Genomic DNA, 18004 nt, shown 5'->3' with positions numbered 1-18004 from the left:
AAAGTTTCCATTTTCTTTCTTGTCCATAGGTTTGGGCCTCTAGTACAGTATACAGACAATCTATCAGCTAGTGGCAATAAATACAGCGTTGGTATGCCATAACTACATTTGTTTTTCATTCTTCTCGTTGACTTTTGCGTGTTAAGTTGTCACTGCATTGCGTCCAGATTATGAAGCATTTATGTGTTATGTTATTAGCTATTATGCTGAATGTCTTTTCTTGGATTTGTTAGTAATTAATGTGTAGATTATTCTCTTATTTCTGAGCAATCATTATCCTTATTCTCTTTGCATATTGGGGTGGAAATTTGAAAGCCATACCATTCCTCTAATAGAAAAGTATGTTTATTATTTGCTGACCAGATTAAAAGTTCCACAGTTCCTCACAAAAGAAAGAAAATTTAGTTCTGGGGAATATCCAAAAAAGACTAGGCTAGTTGAATACAGTGACGATGATGATGATGGGATTTCAATCTTTGATAATACTAAGCATCATAAGATCTCGTCATCTTAGGTTTCTTTTGTTCTGTCTAAGGTTACCAGCTAGTCTTCGGGAAAAGGCAGAGATTCGAGCCTGACTGCCCTTTTTTGAACCCTAGCCTAATTCCTCAAGTTTTGACTAGCGGCTCTAGTGTCTAAGTCTGTAAGAGTTTTGATGGTGCACAGTTCATGACAGTTTAGCGCCTCTTGTGGAGACCTGAACTCTAAAATTCTTCAGATCTTTCCCACTGTTATTTCTACATTAAGGGTATGGCTCCAGGCATGGTTTATAATTTGTTAAGGGGTTTTAACAATCGCATACCCTTCCAGTCATCAACCAGTCATTTGCAGTAGGCCTAACCTATTTTTGACTTGTAGTCCAACTGTAAGGCAGCAGTTTTCACATTTATTGGCAGTAAGCCTAGCCTTTTGCTGAAAAGCAAGACTGCAAAGCAGCATCTGTCCTTTTATACACCTTCTACGACACACAAGACATACTGTGGTAGTATTCTTACGTCCCTACTACTGGATAATCTAAAATGTCTTTAGATCCTTTTACAAAATCCTTGCTTTCTGCAATCCAGCCTGCTCTTAGATCACTAGATTCTGATGTATAAGACTTAATTGGTAGCCAGGACTCTAATATCCCTTCTCTTACGTAAGTAAGCGCTCATGAGCAATCACTTGTTTCTTATTTCAATGGCATAATATTTTATATAAAGCTCAATTTTCATTTGGTAGATGAGCTGTTGAATCCTGTATTGGTAGACTGGATCCTTATATCTCTCCACTCATTGAATTAGGGGCTCATGACCAACTTATTTATAGCTATTTTACTGCCATTAAATATCTTATAATTCTTGTAGAACGAAAAAGTATCTCTTGAGGCTTCAGAGAAAGCCGAATGGTTGAAATATGGTTTGAATGTCAATGACCAAGTCTCATGTAGGCTCAGCCACCAACACATCTCGAGTTTTCCGTAGTGGGATTAACGTAGGTGCTAGTACCAGTACTGCTGAAGCGAGCCCCTTCCGCATTGGAGGCGCAAAGGTAGTTATTTGAAGTAAACTAAAGGGAAAGCCTGAAGTTATCCTTTTAGAGTTTTTGCTCAGCCCAGGAAGACAAAAGGAGGATAATACAGAGGAAGACATTGACTCTGATGTGGTATCTAAACATTAAGGAAACTTGTCTCTGGAGGGCATGCAAATAAGTTGCTTGAGGTCAGTTCTGGTACAATCAACTCGTTATCTCTGTGTTTTGTATTTGGGAATTTCTTATGATACAAAATTTGACGCTAGGTTTTTTAACTGCAAAAAATTGCCAAAGAAAGCCAGTCAAAACGAGAAATTTAGAGTTAGAAGTCGGCAAATAGTCTAATGTTAAAAATTGCGTGTAAATGTGAAATTTGAATTAGATATCAGTCAGTAATACTGTATAGGAGTGGGGCAAATCTAGAAAGTTCAAGGAAATGGAAAATGCAAGAATCAACTCTCCTTATCTGTTGCCTGGAATTTCTAACGGTGTTTAAAGCCCTTCATGCTCAGATGCCGTAGGTAACAGGAAAGTGAGTGGTGATGTGTTTAGACAACACAACAGCATTGGTATAACCTTAAAAGGGAGAACGAGGTCAAAATCCTACTACCAGGTAGCAGAAGGTATAATCCTTTGGTTTATCCCAGGAAAATTGAACATCTTAGTAGATGATTTAAGAAGATAACCCCAGATTCCTTCGTAATAAATGGTCTGCATCCATCAGTGTGTCTAGTTGTTTGATACTCTATTGGTGGGACGCCCAACCATTGACATGTTTGCAACGTATAGAAACTTAAAGATAGGGGTGTTTTGTTCACTAGTTCCATATCCTTTAGTAGGGAAGGTGGGATGCACTGTTACAGTCCTGGTCAATTCTGCATCTGTAATCCTTTCCCCGTTCACCGTGATTTGACCAGAAGTAAGCAAGTTCAGGGTGTCCACGAATAGCAGGATGACTCTAGCTTCTCCATTTGGCTATAAAGAGAAGGTTTTACAGATCTGTGGTTGTTGTTGGAGTATCTGAGAAGGTTTCCTTACCAACAATTATTTTTCAGACAACAGCTTTCGAGGGAGGTTCTTCCAAATCATACATACTACATCCGACTGCATGGAACAGTCTACTGTATTTTGGGGTCGTTTAGATTGCCTATATTTGGTTCCAAAAGACAGTCTACTAATAATCTGATGAAAGGAAGTGGATTGTTTCTTTTGATTGGTAAAAATCATGAAATATGTCAGTGACTAGGATTAACTTGGATAAGATTGTTAGATTTGTGTTTCCTTGATTTATGGAAATGAATTGTCCATTTCAGCTATTAAAGGTTATACAGTAGATTCATGCTTCAACTGGATTCAAACATCTAGGAATAGATTTATCTATTTCACTTATTATTGTAGATGTACTTAGGTCTTTTAATATTAAAAATTTTAAAAAGTTTGCATTTGGAAATATATATTGGTTAAAGATCTAATGGCTAAGACTTTTCCTGTTGGTACTAGCGTCAGATAAACACATTATTGAAGTACGATATCTTTCTTATAATGTGGGTTTTGAAGAAAATAAGATGATCTATCTCTTTTGCCTACATTCAGAGCTAAAACTGATTTTAAGACAAAAGTTTGCCTCAATTTTTTCAAAATCTGTTTAGAAATGAAATTAGTGTCATGTGAGAGAATATTTGCCTCAATTTCAAATCCTCTTTAGAAATGGAATTAGTGTTACGTGAGAGAATGGGTTTCTTTGTCCTGATAGAGCTGTTGGGTATTATTTGGGAAGTCTAAACTTTACATTTAATGTTCATAATTTGTTTTCAAACTGTCCTCTGTCCAAATATTTTATGTTCTTTCTTGGTTAAGGCTTGATCACAGAGCCTCACAAGGAATTGCATCCAAATCAAATGAAAGGCCTGGAGTGGTTACATCTCTTGAGTTTTGTAGGAATCTTTCTTTGGAAGGAATTTTAGCAGCAGCTCTGTGGCTTACCAAATTAGTTTGTGGTAAGCATTATTTTAAATAATCCTGGTTTGCTTTTCAAGATTGTTGGGGTTTAAATGCTGTAGTAGCTGTTGGTGATGTGTATAATGAAAGTAGCTTTGTTTTATTAGTTTATAAATACTCTCAGTTGGTTTTGAAATTTAATTTTCAATTCTGGATACCCAGTGTTGGGTAAAGTGTAAGTAAGTAATTAGGGAGTGAAATGGTATTTATAAAAAGTCTGGAGAATCAAATTTTTAACACACTTTTTTTAAGACAAGGAACTGAGTTTAGGGTATGGAATAATTCTATTAATTTAGGACTTTGAATTTCCTCTCTTTCCTTAAATGATTCACCTCCATCAAAGTGTGGCAACCAGCAATATCAAATCAGGCGAGATTCATAGAAATAACCAGAATTTTTACTATAAAATGTTATTTCTATAGTTCTGAAGTTCATGAATATGCCCACCCTCCTTACTGACTAGTGATGCAAGAGGACAGGAGATTAGTTTTCGTCGTCGTCGGCGCCCACTCGTGTCCGAGTATTGGGTTCTGTCGTTAGCCATCAGCCTCCTATCTGTGGGGTGGGTGCTTATGTCTGATGTGGCTGTTAAGTCCTAGTCTGTGGTGGAAGAGTCGCGGACAGTGTTCACAAGGGAGGGTAGGTGGTGGGCGGGGCTGTTCTAATCGCTCTCTCCTTCTTCTCCTCCTAGCCTCCTCATTTTGTCTCCTCCTCTCCTCGAAGTCCACGGTGCCATGGTGTACTGTACTCCTCCAGGTTTTCCTGTCCCTGGCTGTTTCTTCCCATGAGGAAGGATCTATGTCAGTTAGAGCCAGGGTGCACTTTAGTTGATCTTTATAGCGCATTTTCGGGGCTCCTCGTGGTCTGGTGCCCTGGGTCAGTTCTCCGTAGAATATTTTCTTTGGGAGCCTAGATGGATCCATCCTATGCACGTTTCCTATCCAGCGGAGGCGGTGGTGGATGATGGTGGCCTCCACGCTGGTCAGCGAGGCACGTTCTAAGACTTCAATGTTGGTGGTGTGGCTCTCCCAGGGGATTTTCAAGATCTGCCAGATTAGTTTTAATGTTCTGATAAAAGGCAAAAGTTGATACGGTGTGGTTAATGCCATTAGTCCCGGATTATTTCAATACTGTACTAAGGCCTGAATCTAGTTAAAGGAAAGAAAACTGGAGACTAATTTTTTGGGGAAATACATCAATATAAGTCAAGCTTCGAGAGAAGCAATATGAATATCTGGTGGGTATAGAAATATCAAATCTCATCACGATTTTATTTTAAATTAAAATGAGTGTGCGGATAATAAATCTTTACCAGCACTGCAAGCAATCCATCCCAAACAGTTACGTCTCTTTCCCCAGAATCCAATCCTATTTTTGCAAGTCCCAGGGGTTGCCTTTCTCAAATTTTCTTTAACTTATGCTTCCAGTTATTTTTGTTGGGAAGTCCTACTACTAATAATACAAAGAACCACAACCCCAAAAAATGAAAGTCTTAGCCAGAAGTAACAAAGAAAGTGAATTAACATTCTCCTAGGGTAAAATAAAATGTAATCATGGGGTTATTTCCTGATTACCCATAGGAAGTTTGCTAAATTTATAAATATGTTTTAGTAATTAGTCTAAAATTATATCAAGCAATATGAGGTCAGGAGATAATTACAGTACTAGGAATATGGAATTGAAATAAAATGGCTTAAAAATGAAGGTGCACTGACTAGAGATTTTTTTATATTTTTTATTTCTATTATATTGTGTAATGGAATTAAGCACAGCATAGTTCTTTATTTTTAAAGCCTGGCAACAAATATGTTTTTGTTGTAGTTAAATAACTTTGGGTATAGTTTATATTTGCAATATTTTGAAATTTTTCAGATGATAAAGTATTGATTTGTGTAGCATTTAGTTAGGTTCTCGGGGTATATTCAATAATGAAATGAACCATAGACCATTTTACGTTATTGATCTAACCAAATGTATTTGTTTTTAGTATTTAGATAAAGGTTACTGACCTTGTATCCGTTTTTTATTTAAACAGCAATGAAACTGATGACTGCCCTTGTAGATGTTGCACTCACAGTTTCTGTCAACTTGGATAATACGCAACGCCAGTATGAATCAGAAAGACAAAAGGTGAGTAAATATGATTTTAACCCTTTTACCCCCAAAGGACGTACTGGTACGTTTGACAAAACCCATCCCTTTACCCCCATGGACGTATCGGTACGTCCTTGCAAAAAAAATGCTATAAACATTTTTTTTTTTTTCATATTTTTGATAAATTTTTGAAAAAATTCAGGCATTTTCCAAGAGAATGAGACCAACCTGACCTCTCTATGACAAAAATTAAGCCTGTTAGAGGAATTTAAAAAAAAAAATACTGCAAAATGTGCTGGGAAAAAAATAACCCCTTGGGGGTTAAGGGTTGGAAATTTCCAAAGAGCCTGGGGGTAAAAGGGTTAATATTGTAGTGGTTTGAGCATGTTTATTTTACAATTACCTGATTGGAAAAAAAGTTTTTCCCTACAGTTTTACACGATATAGACGTACCTTTCTTTTTCAGTCGAGAGAAAAACGCGCATCAGATCGCTTGGAGTCCCTTATGACTAGGCGTCAAGAGCTAGAGGAGAATATGGATGAAATAAAGAACATGCTTACATATATGTTCAAATCAGTTTTTGTGCATAGATACAGGTAAGATTCTCTCTCTCTCTCTCTCCTCTCTCTCTCTCCTCTCTCTCTCTCTCTCTCTCTCTCTCTCTCTCTCTATATAGAATCTTAGTTCACATTTGACAACCCGAGTTTAAGAATGAAATTAATATGTCTATTTTTAGTTGTTGTGAGCAATTTCTCACTTCAAGTGGTACAAAAACACATTTGATTACAACAGCTGATTCTCTCTCTCTCTCTCTCTCTCTCTTCTCTCTCTCCTCTCTCTCTCTTCTCTCTCTCTCTCTCTCTCTCTCTCTCTCTCTCTCTCTCACACAGAATCTTAGTTCTCATTTGACAACCTGAGTTTAAGAATGAAATTAATATGTCTATTTTTAGTTGTGAGCAATTTTCAGGTGGTACAAACAAAAACACAACATTTGATTACAACAGCTGATTCTCTCTCTCTCTCTCTCTCTCTCTCTCTCTCTCTCTCTCTCTCTCTCTCTCTCTCTCTCTCTCTCTCTCTCTCTCTCTCTCTCTGAAATTAACATTACTATTTTTAGTTGTGAGCAATTTCTCGCTTTAGGTGATGCAAAAAAACAAAAACCTGACTCTTGATTACAATTCTCTCTCTCTCTCTCTCTCTCTTCTCTCTCTCTCTCTCTCTCTCTCTCTCTCTCTCTCTCTCTCTCTCTCTCTCTCTCTCTCTCTCTCTCATATATATATTCCAGTAATATTGACCATTATTTTTTTCCAGGGACACTTTACCTGAAATACGGTCAATTTGCATGGCAGAAATTGGGCTGTGGATGAAAAAGTTCCACCAGAACTTCTTGGATGACTCCTATTTGAAATACATTGGCTGGACACTTCACGACAAAGTAGGCGATGTACGTTTAAAGTGTCTGCAAGCGTTGCAACCTTTATATGCCAGTGAGGAGCTTAAAAGCAAGCTTGAGCTTTTCACTAGCAAATTCAAGGATCGCGTTGTAGCCATGACTCTTGACAAAGAGTATGATGTTGCTGTCCAGGCAGTGAAATTGGTGATATCCATCCTGAAATACCATAGGGACATTCTCACAGACAAGGATTGTGAGCATGTCTATGAACTTGTATATTCTTCTCATCGTGCAGTAGCACAAGCAGCTGGCGAGTTCCTTAATGAACGGCTTTTTATTCCGGATGATGAAGCTGTAGCGGCTTTAAGAACAAAGAGAGGTAAAAAACGAAGACCAAATACTCCTCTCATTCGAGATCTTGTGCAGTTCTTCATTGAATCAGAGGTATGTTTGTCAGTACTGCATTCAGTTCTTTAAAATGGGAAATTAGAAGTTATATATTTCTTAAAGTTGAAGTTAATGAAATAAAATTTTATGATGTTTTTCACATCCAGTAGGTGTAGATGAATGTTAAGAGAAGAGAGATTGCAAGTTTTAATTAACTTGATATATTTTTATTGCAGTAGAAATTTATTTTAACTTTATCTACAGCTTCACGAACATGGCGCATATCTAGTTGACTCCTTGATAGAAAGCAATAGTATGATGAAGGATTACGAGTGTATGACTGATTTGCTCTTGGAAGAACCTGGACCCATGGAAGAACCACTAGATGATCGTCAGGAAACTAGCTTGATAGAAATTATGGTCTGTTGTATTAAGCAGGCTGCAACTGGGGAACCACCTGTTGGTCGTGGTCCAACGAGAAAGGTAAGTTTCGGATAAGAGATTTTATCTTGCAAATTTTATATCTATTTATTCAGTGAAATGTCAATTACTTTCCATGATATGAATACTACAAGAGATATTTTTCCATATTTTTCTTGTAAATCTTATGAAGAAATGTATCTTTGGAGATGATTGAATTTGTGTTTATGGTATAAGTACTGTATGCAGTAAATGCCACATACACGTGTACCTTATGTATTGTTATATTTACTGTATTCTATCTTGTTATAAATTTCAACCTTGAGTATGGCTGTCTAGTGCAGAAGGCTATGAAACATTTTGCTCTACTTAGCGATTTTTCCACTGTACAGTATATGGTACTGTATTATGTTGGTTGCATGTGCTTTGAAATTCTCATATGCAACTCTCATCCAATCTGTGTTATAAAATGCCTTTTACTTTTGCATTATATATAAGCTCTGCAAGGAGGTTCCGTTGGAATATTCCTAATTTTTTAAAGTAATTTCAAGAGCTCTTTCAAACGAGTATAACTTGTTTTATTAGAATAAATTTTATTTAAAAAAAAGCTTTCAATATGTGCTCTGTCAAGATAGTTTTTATAAAGCTTTCAATATGTGCTCTGTCAAGTTAAATGTTATCAAAGATGACCAAACAGAAAATATGATTCTGCTGGTTTCTCCGGTGCCCCGGATGACCACGGAGGTAGCAGCAGTAGGGGATTTAGCGTTAGGAAACTTCATCTGTGGTGGATAACGAGGGAGGGTGGGCTGTGGCTCCCTTGCAGTACCAGCCAAACTTGGTTGATCCTTTGTCAGGCTGGGAGGAACCTAGAAGGAGAGGGCCCCCTTTTTTTTTTTTTTCATTTGTTTGATGTTAGCTACCCCCAAAATTTGGAGAAGTGCCTGGGTATATGTATATATGTAAAGTTTTGGATGCAGCCGATATCTATATTTCTATGGTATCTAGAACAAAACTTGAACCATTTATCATTAACATTACTTGTGTACTTTAATGTGCATTTTGACACTAGAAAATATTTTTCTGGAAAGGTTAATTTTTAGAATTGTATATCATTACTTATGACGTATAATATAATTACTCCTCTTTTTTTTCAGCAAATCCTCTCTGCAAAAGAACTTAAGCAAGTGAATGATGATCGAGCCAAACTGACCGAACATCTCATTCCTACACTGCCTCAACTTTTACACAAATACATTGCGGATCCAGAGAAAGTTTCCAATCTCCTTATCATACCCCAATATTTTGATTTGGAAGTGTACACTACCAGTAGGCAGGAGAAGGTAAGAGATTTAGAGTTGCAACATGTTCTGAAGGTTTTGAGTATTTATTTGGTATAGCCTGATTGGATTTTAAGCAGAGTAGAATCATTTGAGATGTTTTGTTCTTTTTCAGAACCTAGATGTCTTGTTAAAGCTAATTCAGGAAGTTGCTGACAAACATAGTGATACCGAGGTCCTGGAAACTGCTGCAAAAACCCTTGAGATTCTGTGCAATGATGATTATGCTATATACTCACGTTGTGATATTGCACGCTCTTCTTTGTTGGACATGGTAGTGAACAAGTACAAGGAAGCTAATGATGAATATCTTACGCTTATTGATGGGGTAAGTACTGGTTATGTTTTTTATTTCCTTGTGGAAACGCCCCTACCTAGCAAATCCCGCTCAAGCTTGATAGTTTCTCTTTGGGTTAAGTGTTCGATATCCAAGGATTTTAAACTAGCTAGGTTGGTTATAGGAACTTCCTCCCTCCACAGGATAAGTCTCCTATCAATGGACAAGGATTTGTATCCGTGTAAGTAATTTGTATTTTTCGTAGCTATACAAACTTTAGTCCTCTTCCTTACACTTCTTACCTTAACTGTCCTACAATTCCTCATTATGAATTTTACCATCCAAGTTTCCAGCTTCACTGAAATCATACTATTGTATGTACTGTATTATTAAGGGACTCAGCTTTGCATATTTATAAAAAATACAAGTTACTTTTCAAAATTCAGAATTTTTTTTTACATATCTAGCCCTGCTGATTTCTTGTAGCTAATGGTATGGACTACCAGCAGACCAGCAGTTGAGGATTTGTATAGGATTTGTGAATCTCTGAGTAGGACTACTGGTTTTGATTTTTAGGCAGAAGATTGCAGGGTCTCAAGTATTCAAAAGTTTTTAATTTGGGTTTAAATTGATTTGATTATCTTTATAAAAAAGTTATAAGTTTTTATTTTATAAATTGGTTGCATATACTGTATTTATTTTTCACAGGAAGAAGAGCCTGATGAAGATGAGACGTTTGCACTTGTATCATCTGTAAAGAAGGTGTCTATATTTTATTCCTGCCACAATATGGGTCCTTGTGATATCTGGGACTCACTTCACAAGAATATTACTTTTGCGCTGGATTCCAACAAATTGTTACCTGAGGAGGTATGTGTTAATTGGTTGGACTTATCTACAGTTTTAGAGTTGAATATTTGTTTGTTCCAACACGAGAGTACTTACCTCGAACTACTTTCTTAGGAGTATCTGGGATCTCCTCCCATCCGACCAGAGTTTTGTGTAGTTCACCCTAAACCCATTTTCTATGAGGGGTAACCTCAGGCGCCCTGAGGCTAACCCCGGGTCAGAGAGCATGCTTGCTCAGGTCTCGACCTCCAGTAGGTTCTCTGGTCGTGTCGCGATATCATTTCGCCGCTCTCCTGGACACAAGTTCCAGGTTTCTTAATAGTTTTATGGAATTTTTAGGTATCGGTTATACATGTACTGTATATGATTTAATTTTTCTGAATATTTGAGGAATGATATGATTTGTATCTATAAATTGTCAACTCTTGCCTATCTGCACTACTAGCTCCTGAGGTGTGGAAGCAGGGTGAAAATGATTGGTATGGGTAATATCAGAGCTGTTCAGCATATGAGAGGTTTCATAATAAGAGATTACTGGCTTTGTAGGTGATACTGCTATAGAGATTGTATTGGCCATTGGATTAGCTCTTAGTGTGGAGATTGGAATAATGAGAATTCCTACTCAATCTGTGACTGGGCTCCCAATGCCAATTTGGTACACAAGAGCTCCCTGTCACAAATCTAGCTTTGAGTGATATTCTACAAAATGGGAGCACAAAGGTTCTCTCTTAAAATACTCTGAATCGGTTCTTTCAAACTTGACCATGAGAAGTCTTGAGAGATGAAGTTTTTTCTTTAGAAGTTGTAGATCACTATGTATGGGACTTATGGCCCGGACTGCTGTGTCAGGATTAAGAGAAAGGAAGAAGAGAATTATGTCTTCATATCATCCTAGTAGAGCTGTAATGGGCAGGAAATCTCAAGGGAGGAGTAAATGGAGAGTTATTTGGGATTGCTGAGCTAACTTAGCCATATTTTAAAAAGGGGAAAGTCATAGAAAGAGACTTGGATTCAAGGAATTTTCTTAGCATCTCACCACTGACGCACCAATCAATCCTTAGCATGTGAGATTTAGAGAACAAACTTGATCTTGACCAAAGGGTCTCTTTCAATGTTTTATATATTGATAATCCAAGCTTTACTATGTAAACTAGTGTACCTATGCTGTGACATCTTACTGTTCTCGTCACAAAAGATGCAAAGAGGCAAGTATAGTAAAAATGCCAATTATGATGCTACATAACTGTACTTTTACATATGAGCAAATACAGGAATATCTAACATAGAAAATAGAGAAAAGCAATAATGTAATAATACTGAATTTGTTTGGTACCTGACTTTGAAAATTTTACTAGAAAATAGGGTAAGTGAAACTTGCTAAAAACTAACATGATCAAATGTAAATAAGTTGGTTTACATAAATCTGAATAATCCTCATATACGAAATTTGAATTTAGTTGGAATATCAGATGGCAGTTAACATACAGAGAAAAGTAAAATACTGTATGTTGGGCAGAAAAACAAGAAAACTAGACATTATTACCTGAAAACCAAATGTGATGTTTCCAATTTACTTAAAGGTAAAACCAAGATTAAATTCCAGAAAAGAAAATAACACTTAATGAGGGCTTCTTGTAAAATACAATATCTAGTTCTGAGCCTAAATTTAATTATAAAGAAAATTATTTGACCCAACAAAGACTTCTTAACTTTTTAGTAACTCAAGTAAACTAACAAAAAATAAATAAAAGTATTAATAACAAAAAGCAATGCAACTGTTTCAAACCAAAGGAATGAAACTAGCATATTTGAAATTTCAAAACAAAAGTGTGTTCCCATTTGTGAAGTTTTCATCAAAATACCATACAGAAGGTCCTCTGGTTACAACAGTCTTGAGGTACGATGATTCGTCGTTACGAACGAGCTCCTATAACATTCTTAATAACTTCAGCACTGCTACGCATATGTTTTTTTTTATATACAGTAAGAAAGAGAAGCAACATATATGTCTACATGATTTTTTATTCCTAACCAAGCAAAGGAGTTTTTATACATTGGGAGGGGGTTTAAGGCAAGGTATTGTTTACCAGAGTATTGCTGAAGCTCTACTCACTATTAATATCTGCCAAAAAATGTGATGGGCGTCGTGACGTCATCTTCATATGAGGTATGGGGAGTGCTTTCTTGAATATTTAGCCTGGGCTCTATGAGTAAACATTGTAAATTCCAATTCGAAGAGATTCTCTCTCTCTCTCTCTCTCTCTCTCTCTCTCTCTCTCTCTCTCTCTCTCTCTCTCTCTCTCTCTCTCTCTCTCTCTCTCTCTCTCTCTCTCTCTCTCTCTCTCTCTCTCTCTCTCTCTCTCTCTCTTTTTTTTTTTTTTTTTTGTTGTGTGTGTGTATGTGCATTGGTGATGATAGTGCTTCTGAATTAGAGTCTGAGTACCTGCCAGATAACTTAAATATGGATTACAGTGATAGTGATAATTATATAGTTAGTTATATTGTTATTATATTATTTTTAGTTATTATTATCATATCTTCATTATTATTGGCTGCAGGAAAATATTTATATATGGGGTATCAAAGGGGGTTCTCAAGCAGTATGTTGGTGTAAATTGCAGTGCGATAGAGCAGTAGCAAAGGGGTTGAAAAAATCTTCTAACTCGGTTTTGATCTACAACGTTTGGGTCTTTGATAAGACGGAACTACTAGCCAACATAGAAAGCAACCAATGCTGCGGAGCAGTATGTTACACATCGGTGTAGCATTAGTTTACCATTTTTGTTTCCGATAAGAATTCTGGATTTCTGACTTCGGTCATAGCCCCCAACAGATTTAAAGGGTGCTTTATTTCTGTGCGTCATGTCTGGAAAGCATGAGGGATATTTCTGATGGCAGTGTGCAGGCCAACCACAGGAATAAAGTTACAGAATTGTTATATACATTACTTATTATCTACTATAGTCCATTTCTTTTAGCGATGCATATTTGCACCGACTTGCGGCATTGCCCTTTTAGCTCGGAAAAGTTTCCTGATCGCTGATTGGTTAGAATTATCTTTTCCAACCAATCAGCGATCCAGAAACTTTTCCGAGCTAAAAGGGCACCGCTGCGAGTCGGTGCAAATATGCATCGCTAAAAGAAATGGACTATAGTACTTTGTAGTGGCCAATTGGAAACGTTCCTGCCTGGTGATTGTAGACTGGGGTTTGAGTCCTGCTCAAACTCAATAGTTTCTTGTAGTGTCTGCAACCTCATCATCCTTGTAAGCTAAGTGTTTGGGGTTTGGGGGAGTCTATAGTTCTACCTGCTTAGTCATCAGCAGCTATTTCTAGCCATCCCTGGTCTTAACCTTGGGTGGAGAGGGTACTTGGAGGCCTGATATCTAGGGTATTGTCCCTTGTTTCTGCCATTCATGAGAAGCCTTTAAACCTTTAAAGTGTAGGTACAGTAACAATGGCGTAAGAGCAAATCACCATTGTAACTCGATGACCTCCTGTATAAATTATTGTACACTGGTTGGAAGAGTTGAAAGATTTTGTCTTGTGCATACTTCACAAATAGATGGAACAGTTAGAGGAAAAGCATGATGTTTATTCATGATCCCAATTCTTGGTAATAATTCCAGATAAAAATCCAATTCAAATGTGGCAAACTCACAAAATTAGCTTTTGACACTAGGCTGGCTATATGTAAATGGAGGAAGGTCAGCTTATGGATGACTTGTTTGCTTTGATTATTTTATCCCTGACTCCTTTTCAGCTATATGTAAAGACTTAAGTACGATAATGGATTCATGATGGAAATTATTTTGGATGTAAACTTTTGTTCCTACAAAAATGCTAACCTTCATCCCTTAATTAAAGGAGTAAGTTATTTTATTACTTGTTAATTATTTCTCATGTCGTCTATTTCCTTATTTCCTTTCCTCACTAGGCTATTTTTTCCTGTTGGAGCCCTTCCTTTCCAACTAGGGTTGTAGCTTGGCTAATAATAATAATAATAATAATAATGATACAATAAGGAAAAAATTGGCATGAGCTAATTAGGGAATTATAAAGTATGTGGGTTTGAACAGCAGCATAGATTAACACTCCATACATTGGTTGATAATCTGAATTTTATTTTTACAGGTTACCAAATATTGTATATCTTCTTGCTTCTTTGGTGTCATGTGGGAACTCCACCAAATAGAAGATATGATAGAGAAAAGAGCGGCAACCAGTGAAATAATTGACGCTCTTCGCACAAGATTGCACATGTTCATGGATTCATGTAAACATCTTCTGACAAACTCCAGTAATTCTATTTTCAGAGAAGAAGTAAGTTTTGATGTTTTTTATTTTATGTTTTCTTAGGTGTAAGTGAATATATTGTTAGTTTTTTTTTAGTTGATATGAAAGTTATAATTATAACTTAACCCTTTTACCCCCAGGCTCTTTGGAAATTTCCAACCCTTAACCCCCAAGGGGTTATTTTTTTCCCAGCACATTTTGCAGTATATTTTTTTAAAATTGCTCTAACAGCCTTAATTTTTGTCATAGAGAGGTCAGGTTGGTCTCATTCTCTTTAAAAATGCCTGAATTTTTTCAAAAAATTATCAAAAATATGAAAAAAAAAAAAATTTTATAGCATTTTTTTGCAAGGACGTACCGGTACGTCCATGGGGGTAAAGGGGTGGGTTTTGTGAAACGTACCAGTACGTCCTTTGGGGGTAAAAGGGTTAATATATTTTGGTACACTAGGTATGTGTATGTAAACTAGGTAAAGTGAAGAATTTTCTTTTTAGTTCTACATAGGCATATAATATTTTAGGAACTACACATCAGTATTGTCCTTACTTGCTGATCTAAGTATATGAAAGGATAGACCAAAACTTGGCCTCAATGAATAAATAATTGACTTATTATTGCGTTCAAGGTCAGAGCATAGGCCAATAGGTTGTTTTCTGTAATTTTTTTTTATATTTTTTTTGCTTTTCAATAGCTCGATTCATTGTTTCAAATCTAATTTTTTTTTATAATGCATTTTGTAAAACTCCCATTGCTAATAATCACCCACGTCTATGGTTTGAAGGATGGAGACTTCAATGTTTAGTTAAACAGACAAAAGAAGTGGCAATAACTATTAGCTTATGCCTATGGATCACCAAGTCCTCAGCAGTGAACATCTTCTCTTTCCATGTAGTCTTGACTATTAGCTGCAAGTAAACAGCTAACTAATGTAAAAAAAGTGTGAAAAATAATATCCACCTGACAGAGAGGAGTCATTTATTTCTCCTAGTGCATGGGCAAATGGGGAGATGAATCAATAAAGTAAATTATCTTGATCATTTGAATGCCTTAGGTGATCCCAGAAACTCCTGGGTACCCAGCAAAGATGAGGTGGACCCATTAAGCTATGTAGAGCTTATAAAATACACAAATGTGAAACTTGATTGTTGAAAACGCTGGATGCTTGAAAACAGCTATAAGCTCTCCGCTTTAGATCCTCAAACAAAAATTGGAGTGATTTATTAAAATTAAACCATTAACAAATTATTATTTTTTTTTTTAAGATCATGGTGAGCTATAAAGCTTTGACTTTTGTTTCATTATTCTAATGCTGATGGAAAGAATAAGAAAGAAAACTTTGTTATTAATGGGCATAAAAGAAGTAATAGCTAAATTAGACTTGAATGTCTTTAACCATTCCTACATACATACATACATATACCATGGCACTTCCCCCAATTTTGGGGGGTAGCCGACATCAACAAAGAAACAAAAACAAAAGGGGACCTCTACTCTCTACGTTCCTCTCAGCCTAACAAGGGACTCAACCGAGTTCAACTGGTACTGCTTAAAGCAAAATCCAACTAGTAACAAATTTGCCAAAACATTGGGTCAGTATGGACAGACAGATAGAGATGGGAGGATAGATATATGTGAACATTTATACAAATATCAGGTATGAAACGAGCATAGATGTTATACCGTATATATCCGTGTAACCTTTAGATAAGAAGAGATTTAACCCTTTTACCCCCAAAGGACGTACTGGTACGTTTCACAAAAGCCATCCCTTTACCCCCATGGACGTACCGGTACGTCCTTGCAAAAAAATGCTATAAAAATTTGTTTTTCATATTTTTTGATAATTTTTTGAGAAAATTCAGGCATTTTCCAAGAGAATGAGACCAACCTGACCTCTCTGTGACAAAAATTAAGGCTGTTAGAGCAATTTAAAAAAAATATACTGCAAAATGTGCTGGGAAAAAAATTATCCCTTGGGGGTTAAGGGTTGGAAATTTCTAAATACCCCGGGGGTAAAAGGGTTAAGAGTACGAACGACAAATTTTAATGAATTTGTCATATCTGTTTTATAAGACATAAGATTTCTTATCAACATTTATCCACATCAGTTACGGAACCACCAGCAAAATGAAGAAAGTAGGAGGGTAGTTTTAGATTAACAAGTTTCACTAACAGCCAAGGGTTCAACTAGTTGTACTGCTGGTAGAGCATTCGATTTGACATGGTGCAAGTTTTATTGGGGAAATAAAGGTGTTGCATAATCTAAAATTGTGTTCTGTATCACCAAAATCATGATGGATTTTTCATGAAAAACAAATATGTTAACCTAAATGTTATTGCCACTATTATTCACACTACCAAGGAAAGAATCTAAAGTAAATCAAGAACTTTAGTTGCAACTCCTCTCTCTCTCTCAAGAACTTTAGTTGCAACTCCTCTCTCTCTCAAGAACTTTAGTTGCAACTCCTCTCTCTCTCAAGAACTTTAGTTGCAACTCCTCTCTCTCTCAAGAACTTTAGTTGCAACTCCTCTCTCTCTCAAGAACTTTAGTTGCAACTCCTCTCTCTCTCTCTCAAGAACTTTAGTTGCAACTCCTCTCTCTCTCTCTCTCTCTCTCTCTCTCTCTCTCTCTCTCTCTCCTCTCTCTCTCTCTCTCTCTCTCTCTCAAGAACTTTAGTTGCAACTCTCTCTCTCTCTCTCTCTCTCTCTCTCTCTCTCTCTCTCTCTCTCTCTCTCTCTCTCTCTCTCTCTCTCTCTCTCTCTCTCAAGAACTTTAGTTGCAACTCCTCTCTCTCTCTCAAGAACTTTAGTTGCAACTCCTCTCTCTCTCTCTCTCAAGAACTTTAGTTGCAACTCCTCTCTCTCTCTCTCAAGAACTTTAGTTGCAACTCCTCTCTCTCTCTCTCTCAAGAACTTTAGTTGCAACTCCTCTCTCTCTCTCTCTCAAGAACTTTAGTTGCAACTCCTCTCTCTCTCAAGAACTTTAGTTGCAACTCCTCTCTCTCTCTCTCTCAAGAACTTTAGTTGCAACTCCTCTCTCTCTCTCTCTCAAGAACTTTAGTTGCAACTCTCTCTCTCTCTCTCTCTCTCTCTCTCTCTCTCTCTCTCTCTCTCTCTCTCTCTCTCTCGCTCTCTCGCTCTCTCGCTCTCTCTCTCTTTCTCTCTTTCTCTCTTTTTTTTTTTTGAAAAAAGAAGTTTTGATGTTTGCTCTATTTCTGCCATTGATACCAAACTATATATGGATAACTTGTACATTTTTGTTTTTTTCTAGGCGTATGTGACAATATGTGATCTGCTGATTATATTCAGCCGTCAGCTTATCTGCGGCAATCCAACTCTTACTTCTTTGTTGTATGAACCAGATCGAGGTCTGCAACATCTGCTTAATCATTTCATCCAGACTTATGTTTTTATTGATGATGATGATGGTATGTATAT

The 18004-nt window shown here is 36.7% G+C and overlaps 1 protein-coding gene across 2 annotated transcripts in view; it reads left to right on the top strand.

Moving 5' to 3' along the window:
* Window positions 1-18004, top strand: part of SA1 (stromal antigen) — a 156283-nt gene that overhangs the window by 67030 nt on the left and 71249 nt on the right. For both annotated transcript variants that reach the window (XM_068349695.1, XM_068349696.1), the window contains exons 8-16: window positions 5546-5640; window positions 6071-6201; window positions 6917-7442; window positions 7650-7868; window positions 8963-9148; window positions 9261-9473; window positions 10131-10292; window positions 14405-14593; window positions 17838-17994. In XM_068349695.1, coding sequence (XP_068205796.1) covers window positions 5546-5640; window positions 6071-6201; window positions 6917-7442; window positions 7650-7868; window positions 8963-9148; window positions 9261-9473; window positions 10131-10292; window positions 14405-14593; window positions 17838-17994 — 1878 coding nt within the window. The remainder of the gene's footprint in view (window positions 1-5545; window positions 5641-6070; window positions 6202-6916; window positions 7443-7649; window positions 7869-8962; window positions 9149-9260; window positions 9474-10130; window positions 10293-14404; window positions 14594-17837; window positions 17995-18004) is intronic.

The sequence above is a fragment of the Palaemon carinicauda genome, chromosome 26 (genome assembly GCF_036898095.1).
Source record: "Palaemon carinicauda isolate YSFRI2023 chromosome 26, ASM3689809v2, whole genome shotgun sequence".
NCBI classification, from domain to species: domain Eukaryota; kingdom Metazoa; phylum Arthropoda; class Malacostraca; order Decapoda; family Palaemonidae; genus Palaemon; species Palaemon carinicauda.
Note: the sequence above shows the minus strand (reverse complement) of the source record. Positions and strands in the feature narration are given on the sequence as shown.